Source organism: Ciconia boyciana, chromosome 22, assembly GCF_034638445.1.
Source record: "Ciconia boyciana chromosome 22, ASM3463844v1, whole genome shotgun sequence".
In the NCBI taxonomy this organism is placed as follows: Eukaryota; Metazoa; Chordata; class Aves; order Ciconiiformes; family Ciconiidae; genus Ciconia; species Ciconia boyciana.
In genome coordinates this window covers 5982638-5994167 of record NC_132955.1, presented here as the reverse complement: position 1 = coordinate 5994167, position 11530 = coordinate 5982638, and the positions used below count along the sequence as shown (strand labels likewise).

General features: G+C 63.3%; 2 protein-coding genes across 2 annotated transcripts; one reads left to right on the top strand and one right to left on the bottom strand.

The window, feature by feature from the left end:
- The first annotated feature begins 621 nt into the window (after positions 1-621).
- FAM187A (family with sequence similarity 187 member A) lies at positions 622-1866 on the top strand. The gene has a single exon (XM_072886204.1). The coding sequence runs from the start codon at positions 622-624 to the stop codon at positions 1864-1866; it is 1245 nt and encodes a 414-aa protein (XP_072742305.1).
- A 3060-nt stretch (positions 1867-4926) lies between these two features.
- GFAP (glial fibrillary acidic protein) lies at positions 4927-9836 on the bottom strand. Its single transcript, XM_072886202.1, has 9 exons — positions 9370-9836; positions 8623-8683; positions 8218-8313; positions 7985-8146; positions 6842-6967; positions 6414-6634; positions 6157-6200; positions 5313-5398; positions 4927-4968 (listed from the first exon to the last, which is right to left on the bottom strand). Exons 1-9 carry the CDS (start codon positions 9834-9836, stop codon positions 4927-4929), a joined length of 1305 nt encoding a protein of 434 aa, XP_072742303.1.
- Between the last annotated feature and the right edge of the window lie 1694 nt (positions 9837-11530).

Here is an 11530-nt window from a genome sequence, read left to right as displayed (position 1 = left end):
GTGTGGAGGGGCTTCAGCACACAAATCCTTAGAAAGCCAACAAGGAGGATGTAGAGGTCTACCTACCGTGTTTGAAACGTCTTGTTCTGGACTACGGAGGTCAGCTGCTGTTGGAGGAGGGTCTTCTCTGGGTTCGTTGCTCTCAGAGGGGTCAGAGCAATCCTTAATATTTACTGCATGTGAGTCTTTCAAGAAGACATCGGCAGTTCCCTTGTTGCCACCATGCTTCCTATCGTTGCATCTTCCTTCTGTGACTGTGCTGCACAAACGACCTGCCCACTCATTGTCCAGGGCGTGGACAACACTCTAGAGCAGCTGGGAGAGGGGAGAGGTTCTAGAGTCTGTGTACCAGGGGACAGCCTGCCCCGGGGCAGGACAGAGTGCTTCTGGCAGATATTCGGCTGAGATGGGATATTTCAGCCGCTGTTTGATCCCTGCTATCAGCCACGTGCACTGCAGGCAGGGGGTCGTTTGCAAACACCATCTTTGGTGAGTGACCTGGTGTGTGCACCATCTCTGCCCCATGCTGGCACTGCTAACCCCACGCATGGGTTCCTGCCGTCCCCACTGAGGACGCGGTGGCTGGGTTGGTTCTGCTGACTGCAGAGACCCCCTGGTGAGATGGTGATGAGGCTGCTGGGAGCCGCTGTTCTCCTCTGCCTGGTAGATGTTCTCCACGCTTTCGCAATTGAAGAGAAAGGAGATGTGTTCAAGAGGATGGCTTGTCCCTCTTTCCTGATGTTCGACAATGCTGCTTACTTGGCTGACATGACCTTCGAGCTCCCCTGCAACTGCAAGCCCGAAGAGGTCTCTTCTGTCGTCTGGTATTTCCAGAAGAACATGGGCAGCCATGAAACCACAGTCCTGACGGACTTTGCCGGCACCGTGGTTGTCGACTCAGGCCATATCCATGCGGGCAGCGACGTGCTGAAGCGTTTCAGTATCCGGATGTTCAGTCTCATCGTCTTCCGAGCCCAAGTGATGGACTCGGGACACTACCTGTGCGGCACGAAGAAAGGGGACTTCTTTTACGGCTATGATGTGGACGTGCAGCCCACCAAGCACATCACAGTGGCTTTTGTGGACAGAGGCCAGCACATCCAGGATGACTACACGGGGAAGCTCTTCAGCCTCTTCACCACCTTCTGGGACTGGACCAGATGCGACCGCTGTGGGGTGAGAGGTGAGCAGCGGCGGATCGGGCTCTGCTATGTGCGGAGTGACCAGCTGCACCCTCGCTATCGTGCTGCCGTGCCCAATGTCACGTCCTGCGGCTCAAGGGCTGTCCCCACGCATTTCCAGCGCCCCAGCCGCCTCCGGAGACCTGAGGTGGCCATCCGAAGCTGCCTGTCCCCTTGCCCGAAGGAGGAGGTCCCCGAGGAAGGCGTGCAGGCCATCTCCAATGTCATTTCCAAGCTGGGCGAGAAGCCCTGGCTGCCCCGTGTCCCCACACAGTTTCACAAGCAGCCCATTGGAAGTGACCTGATCATCGCATGCCCAAGAGCCCGGCCCGAGCATGCCGTGGCCTGGGACAAGGACGCCATCCGGCTCTACCGCTCCCGCTACCTTGTAGGTGTCAACAAGAGCATGCGGGTCTTCATCGACCACGGAAACCACCTGCACATCCAGCGGGTCCGGGTCAGCGATGGAGGCACCTACTTCTGCTGGCGGGAGGGCAAGATGGTGGCCGGCTTCCGTCTCAGTGTGTTGTACCAGCACCGACGCAGGCGGACGCTCAATGATCCCGAGACAATCTACGCCGTCAAGGCCATCGGCATGAGCTACGTCCTCATCAGCATCGTCTTCATCATCATCCATGTGTGCCGCTGCTGCCGGCGGGTGTTCAGGTGCCCTGCCAGGACATAGCATCTCTGCCACGGCCCCGGCAGGCCACTCTTACACCTTGGACCATCTTCCCATTAGAAATTTCCAATGTTCTGACCATTACAAATCAAAATGCTGCCAGCACCTGCTCGTCTTCCCTTCTGGGTCAAGAGCGTGACAGTGAGGACCGATGTGGAAAACCCCATGGTGCAGATCGGTACGGCTTAGTAGGGACAGGCAGGCATTTCACACTGCCACTGGCTCTGCTGCTGGCTTGCGGTGGGGTTTTAAGCTCAATATAGTCCTTTTCAAAAGAATACTTGGAGTTGTTGCAAGATCTTCTGGCCAAGCTCTACAGAGTTCTCGAACCACATCAGTGATTTATTAGAGCTGTTTTTCTAAGAGTCTGCTGAAAAGATCCACCAAACTATTTTAAGCCAATTAATTCTTGCTTTTCTTATCCTTTTTTTTTTTTTACTTCTTTTCATTGCTGAGAACTTTGAGTGCCAGCGTTTCAAAACATTCAATGTTCCTTTGGGCTCCTTAGCTGGAGCAAACCCATTCTAAAAAATTCTGGTTTAAACACTTTTCATTTTTGAAGAAAAAAAAAAAGGAATTTTCAAATTAATCTGGTGATTTTCTTCAGAAATGTCTCTGGGTTTTGGTGGGTTTTTTTTAACTTGCCTGACTCAGCACAGACTTGTGAGTCAATATTTATGCCTGACAAAATTATTATGCATGTCCTCCAAAGAGGATGGCATCTCTACAGGGTTTAGGTGGCCACTTGCTTGCCCCTCAGCCTGCAGCAGGACTTCCCCACGGGGCTCACCTCCTTTCCTTTTTTCAAGGACGTGGCTTGGGGATTTCAGCTTGCCTAAGAGAAATCCCACTGTCCAGGAGGGCAGCACTGAGGGTCCCAGCGATACTCAGGCACTTGAACCACGTAGGTGATGTGCAGGATCTCAAATCCACCATCAGGCCTGACAGCTGCAGCAGATCCCAGGAGCTTCCCAGGCGATGCCTCCTGGCTTCGTGCGGGGAAGGAGCTGGGTTTGGGGCTGAAGACCCCCCGAGCAGATCCCTGCTTCCCCTCCCTCCCTCCCGGGAAGGGGATCTCTCCCGCCCCGCTGCCTGGCTGCCGGCTCCAGGAGGCTCACTACTGCACCCGCCTCCCCTGTGTTGCAGTTCCTTACGGGTGTTGACCCATGAAGCGTTGGCCATGCCTTGGGGTGCAGAGCTGAGCTTGCGTTCCCCGGCAACTTTGAGCCTGGTTTGGGCTCCCAAAGGGCCTCGCCGCCCCGGCTAACCCCAAATAACCCACAGCACTGGCTGCGGAGAGGTGGATTGCAGGCACGACAGTGGAAGCATAGCGCTTGCATTAGCTTTATTTCTCATCTCAAGCTGCCGCGGGTGTTAGTGCATTAATTCAGTAGCGACGTGGGCTGCAAAGCTCCAGCCCGAGGCTGCTCGCAGGGGACCGAGCCCCCCGGGCCACCGCCATCCCACCCCAGATGCCAAACCTGTGCAGCACCCAGCTCTTCTCTTAGAACATCTCCTGCCCCAGGAACGGCCTTTCTGGAGCCAGTAGCTGCAAAGCGTGCTCAGCACCTGAGCCAGGGGACGAGGGGGACAGAGGGGACGAGGGGGGTGGCATCCGAGTGGCATGCCGTGTGCTCATCCCAAAGGGCTTACGGGGTACGAGAAGCACTGCTGGGTTGTTGCTCCGACGTTAGGTGGCATCAGGGCAGGTTTCACTCGTGGTCAGTAGCTAAATCAAAGGTGGGGACCGGGGCTGCGGGCAAGCACCAGGCTGGGCGATGGCCCTGGGTGGGCCGGTGGCATGTGCTGGGCCAGGGGGAGCACGGGAAGATGAATGTGGGGACAGGGCCACGTGGAGCCCAGGGACAAGGGATTTCTTCCAACCCCGTCTTGAATGTCCATGCGGGGGGGGTGGGCTTGGGCTCCATGCGTGGCAGGGACAGTGACGGGGCAGCCCCCGGGCCCTGGCCCCCCAGCTCTTAGTGTGAGCCTGGGTGGGACAGGCAGGACGAGAGTGGCTCCGTCTGTCCTCCCCCATCACTCCTGGGTCACGGGAGGCACCTCCTGCTGTGAGAGCACCCGTGGGTGCCCCGACACCCTCCTCCTCCTCCTGTGCACTCCCCTCCTCTCCATTTTCACTTGCGTGGGATCCCCCCCAGGCGAGGGGCCAGGCGCACGGCCCTGGGTCACCCCTCGCCACGAGCCCCTTGGGACTGTTTTTCCCCACCACGGGGATGGGGACACCTTGGTGGTGGACACCCAGTGGGGGTCAGGACAGCCCCATGGCACTGTGCCAGGAGGAGCCCGTGAGGCCACCCAACCTGCTGCGCCCACCATGGCTCTGGCCCCACAAACCACCCTGGACACCCCAGGGTCCCCAGGAACCCCTCGTTATCCCCATTTCATCACCCTTTTACACCATCCCGACAGCACCCTGCCTCGCTATCCTCCCCTTCCTCTTGCCCATACCTCTTGGCTAAGCCCACCTGACGCTCAGTGACGGGGAAATGTCCCTCACCAGCTGGTACCTTGTTCCCTGCAGCCCCCCCAAAGATGCTCAGGGCCTGGGTGCACTGGGGAGCTTCAGGGTGGCCTCCCGGACAGGAGAGAGGGCAGCAAGGTGGGATGCAGGGAGAGATGCTCTTGGCACCGTCGTCTTGTCCAACCAGTGCATGGAGATTGAAACAGGACGGGCTCTCTCCCTGGGCATTGGCAAGCTGGAGACCCAGGGCGAGCGCGGGCACGGCCCCAAAACCACCGGTCCCTCGGTGCGTGGGAACGCAACAGCATCCTGGCGGGGTAACTCAGCTCCGCCCCGTACCGCTCGCCTCCCCCGGGTATTGCCCGCCGGACGGGTGCTTTGCCAGCAGCCAGCCCCGAACAGGGACAGCGGTCCCTGGAGCACAGGGCGATGTGGGAGAGGCGAGGGGTGGGCAGGAGGGAGATGCCCCCCGCCGAAGCACCACCAGCTCCTCCCGCAACCCGTGCCTGGCCACGGGGCTCCCTCGCAGCACCAGACGGGACCTACGGCTACAAGCGTGCAGCTGCTGCAGCTCACCCGCCCTACACCACCTCCTTGTGCTCCTGCTTGGACTCCTTGATCACCTGGAGACAAAGGGAGAGGGGCCATCACCCTGGGCTCGGGCTCTCCTCCCTGGCTGAGCCTGCCTGCGTTCTGAACAAGCTTGGGGACAGGGACTGGGATGGGGACAGGGACGGGGACAGGGACGGTTTTCTCTATGAGCTGCCAGGCTCAGCTCCATCGTGGTCCAGAGCCAGCTCATGCTGTGCTCTCAGGGCACTGGGATCACTGGCTCCCTGCCCAGGCTGCTCCTGGGGCTGAGGGATGGTGGCCCCTGGTGCACAACGAGTGAACCCCTTGGGGCACCCCATGGGGAGGCAGGGGTGGAGGGGAGGCCGCGTGGGTGACACAGATGAGGACTTCCCACCTCTCCATCTCTGGTCTCCACAGTTTTGACCACGATGCTCCTCTTCACATGGGCTTCTGACACAGATTTAGTGTCCAGGCTGGTCTCTAGGGGACATGGGCAGGACATGGCGGTGACGTAGAGCCCGGGGTATGGCTCCTCCAGCCACACTCAAGTGGAGGGGCCCAAAGGGAATAGGTTGGGCTGGAAAACCCTGAACCATGGGAGACAGTGGCCTTGGGGACATGACCAGCTGCAGGGACACTGTTGGCTTCAGGGACATGGTTGGCCTTGGGGAGGTAGCTGGGGACATTCTTGGCCTTACGGATGCAGCTGGGGACATGGTTGGCCTTGGGGATGCGGTTGGGGATGTGGTTGGCCTTGGGGATGCAGTTGGCCTTGGGGATGTGGTTGGCTTTGGGAAGTGATTAGCCTTGGGGACACAGCTGGCACTGTGGACATGATTGGCCTTGGGCATGTGGTTGGCCATGGGACACGGGTGGTTTTGGGATGCAATTGGGCTTGGGGACAGAGTTGTCCTTGGGGACACGTTTGGCACTGGTGACACAATTGGCCCTGGGGATGTGGCTGGCACTGGGGACGTGGCGATGTGGTCGGTCAGTCTTAGTGACATCATTGGCCTTGGGGACACGCTCAGCTTTGGGGATGTGGCCATGGCACACTCCTCCCCCCATCTTGGAAGAACCCAGGAGTCCTGGTTCCTTGAGATTTGCAGGAAAACCTCCCGCTCCCTCTGGATGGGGCAGGGACGGCCACGACGGTGCCTCCTCCCACTGAGCCCCCGGAAGTCACCCCTGCTTGTGCCGTCCCAGCCCCCCCACCCCACGCACGGCCACGGCCTCACCTCGGATCTGCAGGTTGGAGAAGCTCTGCACGGGGATGGTGATCCTGCAGGAGCAATGGGGGGTGTTGGGAAGAGCATCAGGGTCCTGCTGCAGCCCCACACACCCCTCAGCCCTGCCCAGGGCTGGGGCAGGAGGGCTGGAGGGTGGTCCCCAAGCAGATCGGACACACCAGAGGGACCACGAGGACTTGGGGATGGTTTGCGACACGGCCAGAGAGGGGGAGAAGGGCAGGATGGAGCCCCTTCTCTGCCATCACCTGCTCTCCTCGCCCTCCAGCAGCTTGCGGTACGTGGCGATCTCGATGTCGAGGGCCAGCTTGACGTTGAGCAGATCCTGGTACTCCTGCAGGTGCCGGGCCATCTCCTCCTTGAGGCTGCGGATGTCCTCCTCCAGCCGCACCACCGTGTCCTGGTAGCCGGCTGTCTCCAGGGCGTAGCGTTCCTCCAGCTCCCGCAGCTGCCTCTCCAGGGACTCATTCTGGGGGGCCACGAGAGGAGGTGACACCCTCCATGGTCACCTTCTCCCAGGAGCTAGGGGCTCTCCATGGTGCCCATCCATCTCCCATCCTTGGGGACCAACCATTCCCCCAGCATTGGGTGGTGGTCCCCGCTGCCGTGACAGGGAACCCCGTGGTGGTAGCAGCTCCCCGAGGCCGTGTCCTTGCACCCCACGGCCATCACCTACCGAACCCCGCAGAGCCTCCAGGTCGCAGGTGAGGGCCTGGAGCTGGCGCCGGTACTCGTTGGCCTCCTGCTTGGCCGTGCGCAGGGCCTCTGCATGCCGGGCGGCCGCGTCCGTCAGGTCTGCAAACTGGCAGGGGGGACACGTGCCATGGGATGGGACCACGCAGCAGGGATGTGTCCCGGTGGCACATGGTGGGGGGACACAACCCAGCTCTGCTCCATGGGAAGGACGTGGTCCCAGTAGCACGTGACATGGAGAAACGTCCCTGCTCCTGCAGGGTGGTGGGATGGTGCACATGGGATGTGTCCCCAATATCATGTGTCCCTGGGGACACATCCCTCCTCCCGTGGCAGGAGGGGAATGATGCCACTTGATGTGACACTGGGGACACATCCCTGTTCCCACAGCAGGAAGGCACACGTGGGACATCCCCAAAGGCACATGTCCTGGGGCCACATCCCAGCTCCCGTGGGAGGGCTGTGGCACCAGCAGCACGTGTCGTGGGGACACATCCAGCTCCCACAGGAGGAAGGGACAGCGCACACGGGATGTGCCCCCAACGGCACGTGGTGCTGGGGACACGTCCCGGCTGTCGTGGCTGAAGGGGACAGTGCATGTGGGGCATGTGGCTGATGGCACGTGTCGTGGAGGCACGTCCCTGCTCTCTTGGGGTGGTGGGACAGTGGACATGGGACACATCCCTGATGGCAGGTGTTGCTGAGGACATGTCCTTGCTTTGCGGGTGGGAGGGATGGTGCTGTGGGATGTCACAGGGGACACGTCCCTTCTCCCGTGGGATGGTGCACGTGGGCCGTGTCACTGTGAACACAAGTCCTTAGGGCCCGTGCCTACGTGCCTCCACCACTGGGGTCACATCCCTGCTCCCCACGGGGACCAAACCAAGACACAGGACATGAGCGGGGACAGCGGGGATGCTGAGCCCCCTGAACCGTCACCGAGCAAAGCCACCCAACCCCAGCGGGGCCAACCCCAGCCCCGAGAAGGTGACATCCCGGGAGGGGACAGCTACCACCAAGCAGAGCCACCCGACCCCAGGGGGGTCAGCCCCCGCCCTGAGAAGGTGACATCCTGGGAGGGGACAGCCAGGCCACCCAGCCGACGGGTGGCCGGCTCCCACCGCACCTTAGACTTGTACCACTCCTCGGTCTCCTGGACGTTGCTGGCGGCCATGGCCTCGTACTGGCTGCGGATGTCGCGCAGGGCAGCCGTCAGGTCCGGCTTGCTCGCGTCCACCTCGACGCGCACCCGCTGCCGGGCCAGCTGCTCCTGCAGTTCCCGCAGCTCCTGGGGGGACAGTGGGGGTCAGCCCGGCCCCCCGAGCCCCAGCACCCCCCCGAGCACCCCCCACGAGTTACCTCCTCGTGGACCTTGCGGAGAAAGGCGATCTCGTCCTGCAGGGTCCCCACCCGCCGCTCCAGGTCCAGGCGAGCCAAGGCAGCGGCATCCACATCCTGCCACCGCAGGGGACAGGGGGGACTGTCCCCAGGGCTGGCCACCCGGGTCTGCTCCCTCCTGAGCCGCCTGGCCCTGCCCGCCCCTGCCCATCCCCGCCTCTTTCTGCTCCCTTCTGCCCATCGCAGCACACCCCAGTCCCTCACTGCCTGCTCCTGCCCATCCCTGCCCTGTCCTTGCCCATCCCTGCCTCACCCCTGCCCATCCCTGCCCGTCCCCATCCCTGCCCATCCCTGAGGGAGGCTGAGCTGGGGGCTGAGCCCCTGGGGTGCAGGACGGGGGATGCAGGATCCGGCCCCTGCGCTCACCTGCCTGTAGGCAGCCAGGTTGCTCTCTGCCTCCAGCCGCAGGGTCACCTCGTCCTGCAGCCTGCGCCGGAGCAGAGAGGCACCGTTACTCGTTTGGCATCGTTACCCCTTCAGCACCGTTAGCCATTAGGCACCGTTACTCGTTAGGCACCGTTACTCGTTACTCTCAGCCCCAAGGACGGACCCCCCAGGTCAACGCAGCCCCACACCACCGGCACCCACACCCCGTGGCGGTGCATGTGCCCATCCCACACCCCTGCCACCGTCCCACACTGTTCTCAGGGGTCACCCTGACCCCTGTTGCCACCCATGTCCCCGTCACCACCCTGGTGCACATCAGTGCCCGGTCCCCAGGGCTGCCCTGGTCCTGTTGCCACCCTGGTCTCTGTCTCAGTTGCCACCCTGATCCCTGGGGACACCCCGGTCCCTATCCTAGTCCCAGAGGTCACCCTGGTCCTTGTCACCATCATGGTCCCCATCACCACCCTGGTCCCCAGGACAACCCTGATCACCATCCTGGTGGCCATCCTGGTCCCCATTCCACTAGCCGCCATGGTCCTGGTAGTCACCCTGACACCCATCCCAGTGGCCACTCTCAATCCTGTCCTGGTAGCCACCTTGGTCCCTGGGGCCACCCTGCTCCTGGTGGCCACCCCAGTCCCCATCACCACCCTGGTCCTCATCATCATTCTGCTCCTGGTGGCCACCTTGTTCCCCAGGACTACCCCAAGCAGGGCAGCACCTTACTTCTGCTGGAGGCTGCCAAGGTCCTCGGCGAGGTTGTCCCTCTCAATCTCCAGACGGGCCTTGGCGGTGGCCAACTGCTCCACGTGGCGCCGCAGGTCACGCAGCTCCTCCTGGTAGACGTCGGCCAGACGCGAGGGCTCCTGGTCCCGCGCCTGGTTCAGCTCCACCACCAGCACCTTGTTCTGCTGCTCCAGGAGCCGGACCTTCTCGATGTAGCTGGCAAAGCGGTCGTTGAGCTCCATCATCTCCACCTTCTCGTTGGTGCGCGTCTCTCTGAACTCCGAGTTGAGCGCTGTGGCCAGCGAGAAGTCCATCTTGCCCGACCCCAGGCGGGCACCCATGCGGGCAGCCGGCTGGGTGCTGCGGGAGGCCCGGAGCCGGGCTGGGGTGCTGGCAGGGAGCACCCGGTATGCCGGGGTGGAAGGGCCGAAGCGGCGGCCGTAGGAGGACAGCCGCTGGCTCTCCATGCCAAAGGGGTGAGTGCAATGTGCCCGGCCTGGGGCTTTTTATGGAGCCTGGGGGCCCCCAGCCCCGCCAGCCGCCCTGGCGCTGGCCGCCAGCCAGGGAGCCAGAGGACCGGCACAAAAGCCAGCCTTTGTGGCACCCGGCAGGGGAGGATGTGCCCTGGCACCCAGCCCGGGCGCCGCGGCACGGCCCCCTGCCCACCGCCTGCCCCCCCGGCAGGCACTGCCAGGGCCCGGGGGGGCCTGGGGCACATGCCAGGGTGGGAGGCAGAGCAGTGGCCATGGGCACCCGTGGGGCAGCCAATGGGTGGGTGCTGGGTGCAATGCCATGGGGCACCACAGGCACTGGGTGCAATGTTGCAGGGTACCATGGGTGCTGGGTGCGATGCCATGGGGCACCATAGGTGCTGGGTGCGAGGCCACCGGGCGCCATGGGTGCTGGGTGCGAGGCCAGGTGCCGTGTCATAGGGTGCGCGCTGCAAGGGCCTGGGCTGTACCCGCGCCCCGGGGATCCATCCCCACGATGCCCCCGGCCCCAGCAGCCTCTTGAGGTGCTCAGGGCAGAGAGACGCTGGGCAGGCTCGGGTGTGCGTGTGCACGGCCACCCCCCGTGCACACACCCCTGCATACGTGTGCGCACCCCCTGCCGTGCACACCCCCCGTGCACACTGCCGGTATGGATCCGTGCGCGCACACCCCCTGTGCACACATCCATAAGGAGGCACCCACACGCCTGCATGTGCACACCTGCACACGCGCACGCACATCCACACGCACATCCACACGCACATCCACATGCACGCACACATGCGTGCACGCGTGCACCTAGAGACGCGCACGCCTGTCGGCCCACGTCCACACATACACGCACATGCACGTCCATCCCTGCACGCCCGTGCGCACACACCCACCACGTGCAACGCACACGCGCGTGCCTACCCTTGCACGTGTACACGCCCAGAGCGTGCACAGACACACACTCGCGTGCTGCCTTCCCTGAAGGCGCGTGCACGCGCACAGAGGCGTGTGCTGCCGCCCACCCGCCCTTCCACGTACACGCAACGCACACGCACGGCCACCCTGCTACGGACACGCACGCACACCCGCATGTGCACACGCACACGCACCCACGCTGCCCGTGTCGCGTCCCCCCGGACGAGCCCCGGCGCAGGCAGCTCAGCACCCGCCGCCAAAGCCCCGTCTCCCCGGCGGGCCGAGGCGCTCTGCAGGCAGCCTGGCAGCGCGGGCAGGCTGCTAATTAAGGCAGGCTGCTAATTAAGGCAGGCTGCTAATTAAGTGGCTGAAGCCTCCGAAGTCCTTCCCGCCCCAGCGGGTCTGTAAAAGCGCTGGCCGGTCGCCGCGGGAGCCTGGCCGGGGCTCAGGACGCCGGGTCCCCGTCCCAGCTCGGGGGGGGGCGATCCTGCCACGGCCACGCTGCGTGTGCGCGGCCGTGGCACCGGTCACACATGCGCCGAGTTTGGGGGGTCTTTTGCCCGCCGTTGGCCCATGGGGGGGTGGGGAGTGAGGGCCAGGACCCCTCCCCGGGCAGGGGCCGGGTGCCAGGGGCTTTCCCCGGGCGGCTGAAAGGGGCTTTGTGCGGGGCCGGAGCTGGCGCTGCCCGGCGCAGCCGTGGGGGCCTTGTGCCGGGGCACCGCGCTGCCGGGGAGGGCGGGGGAGGGACCCGGGCGCGGCGGCGG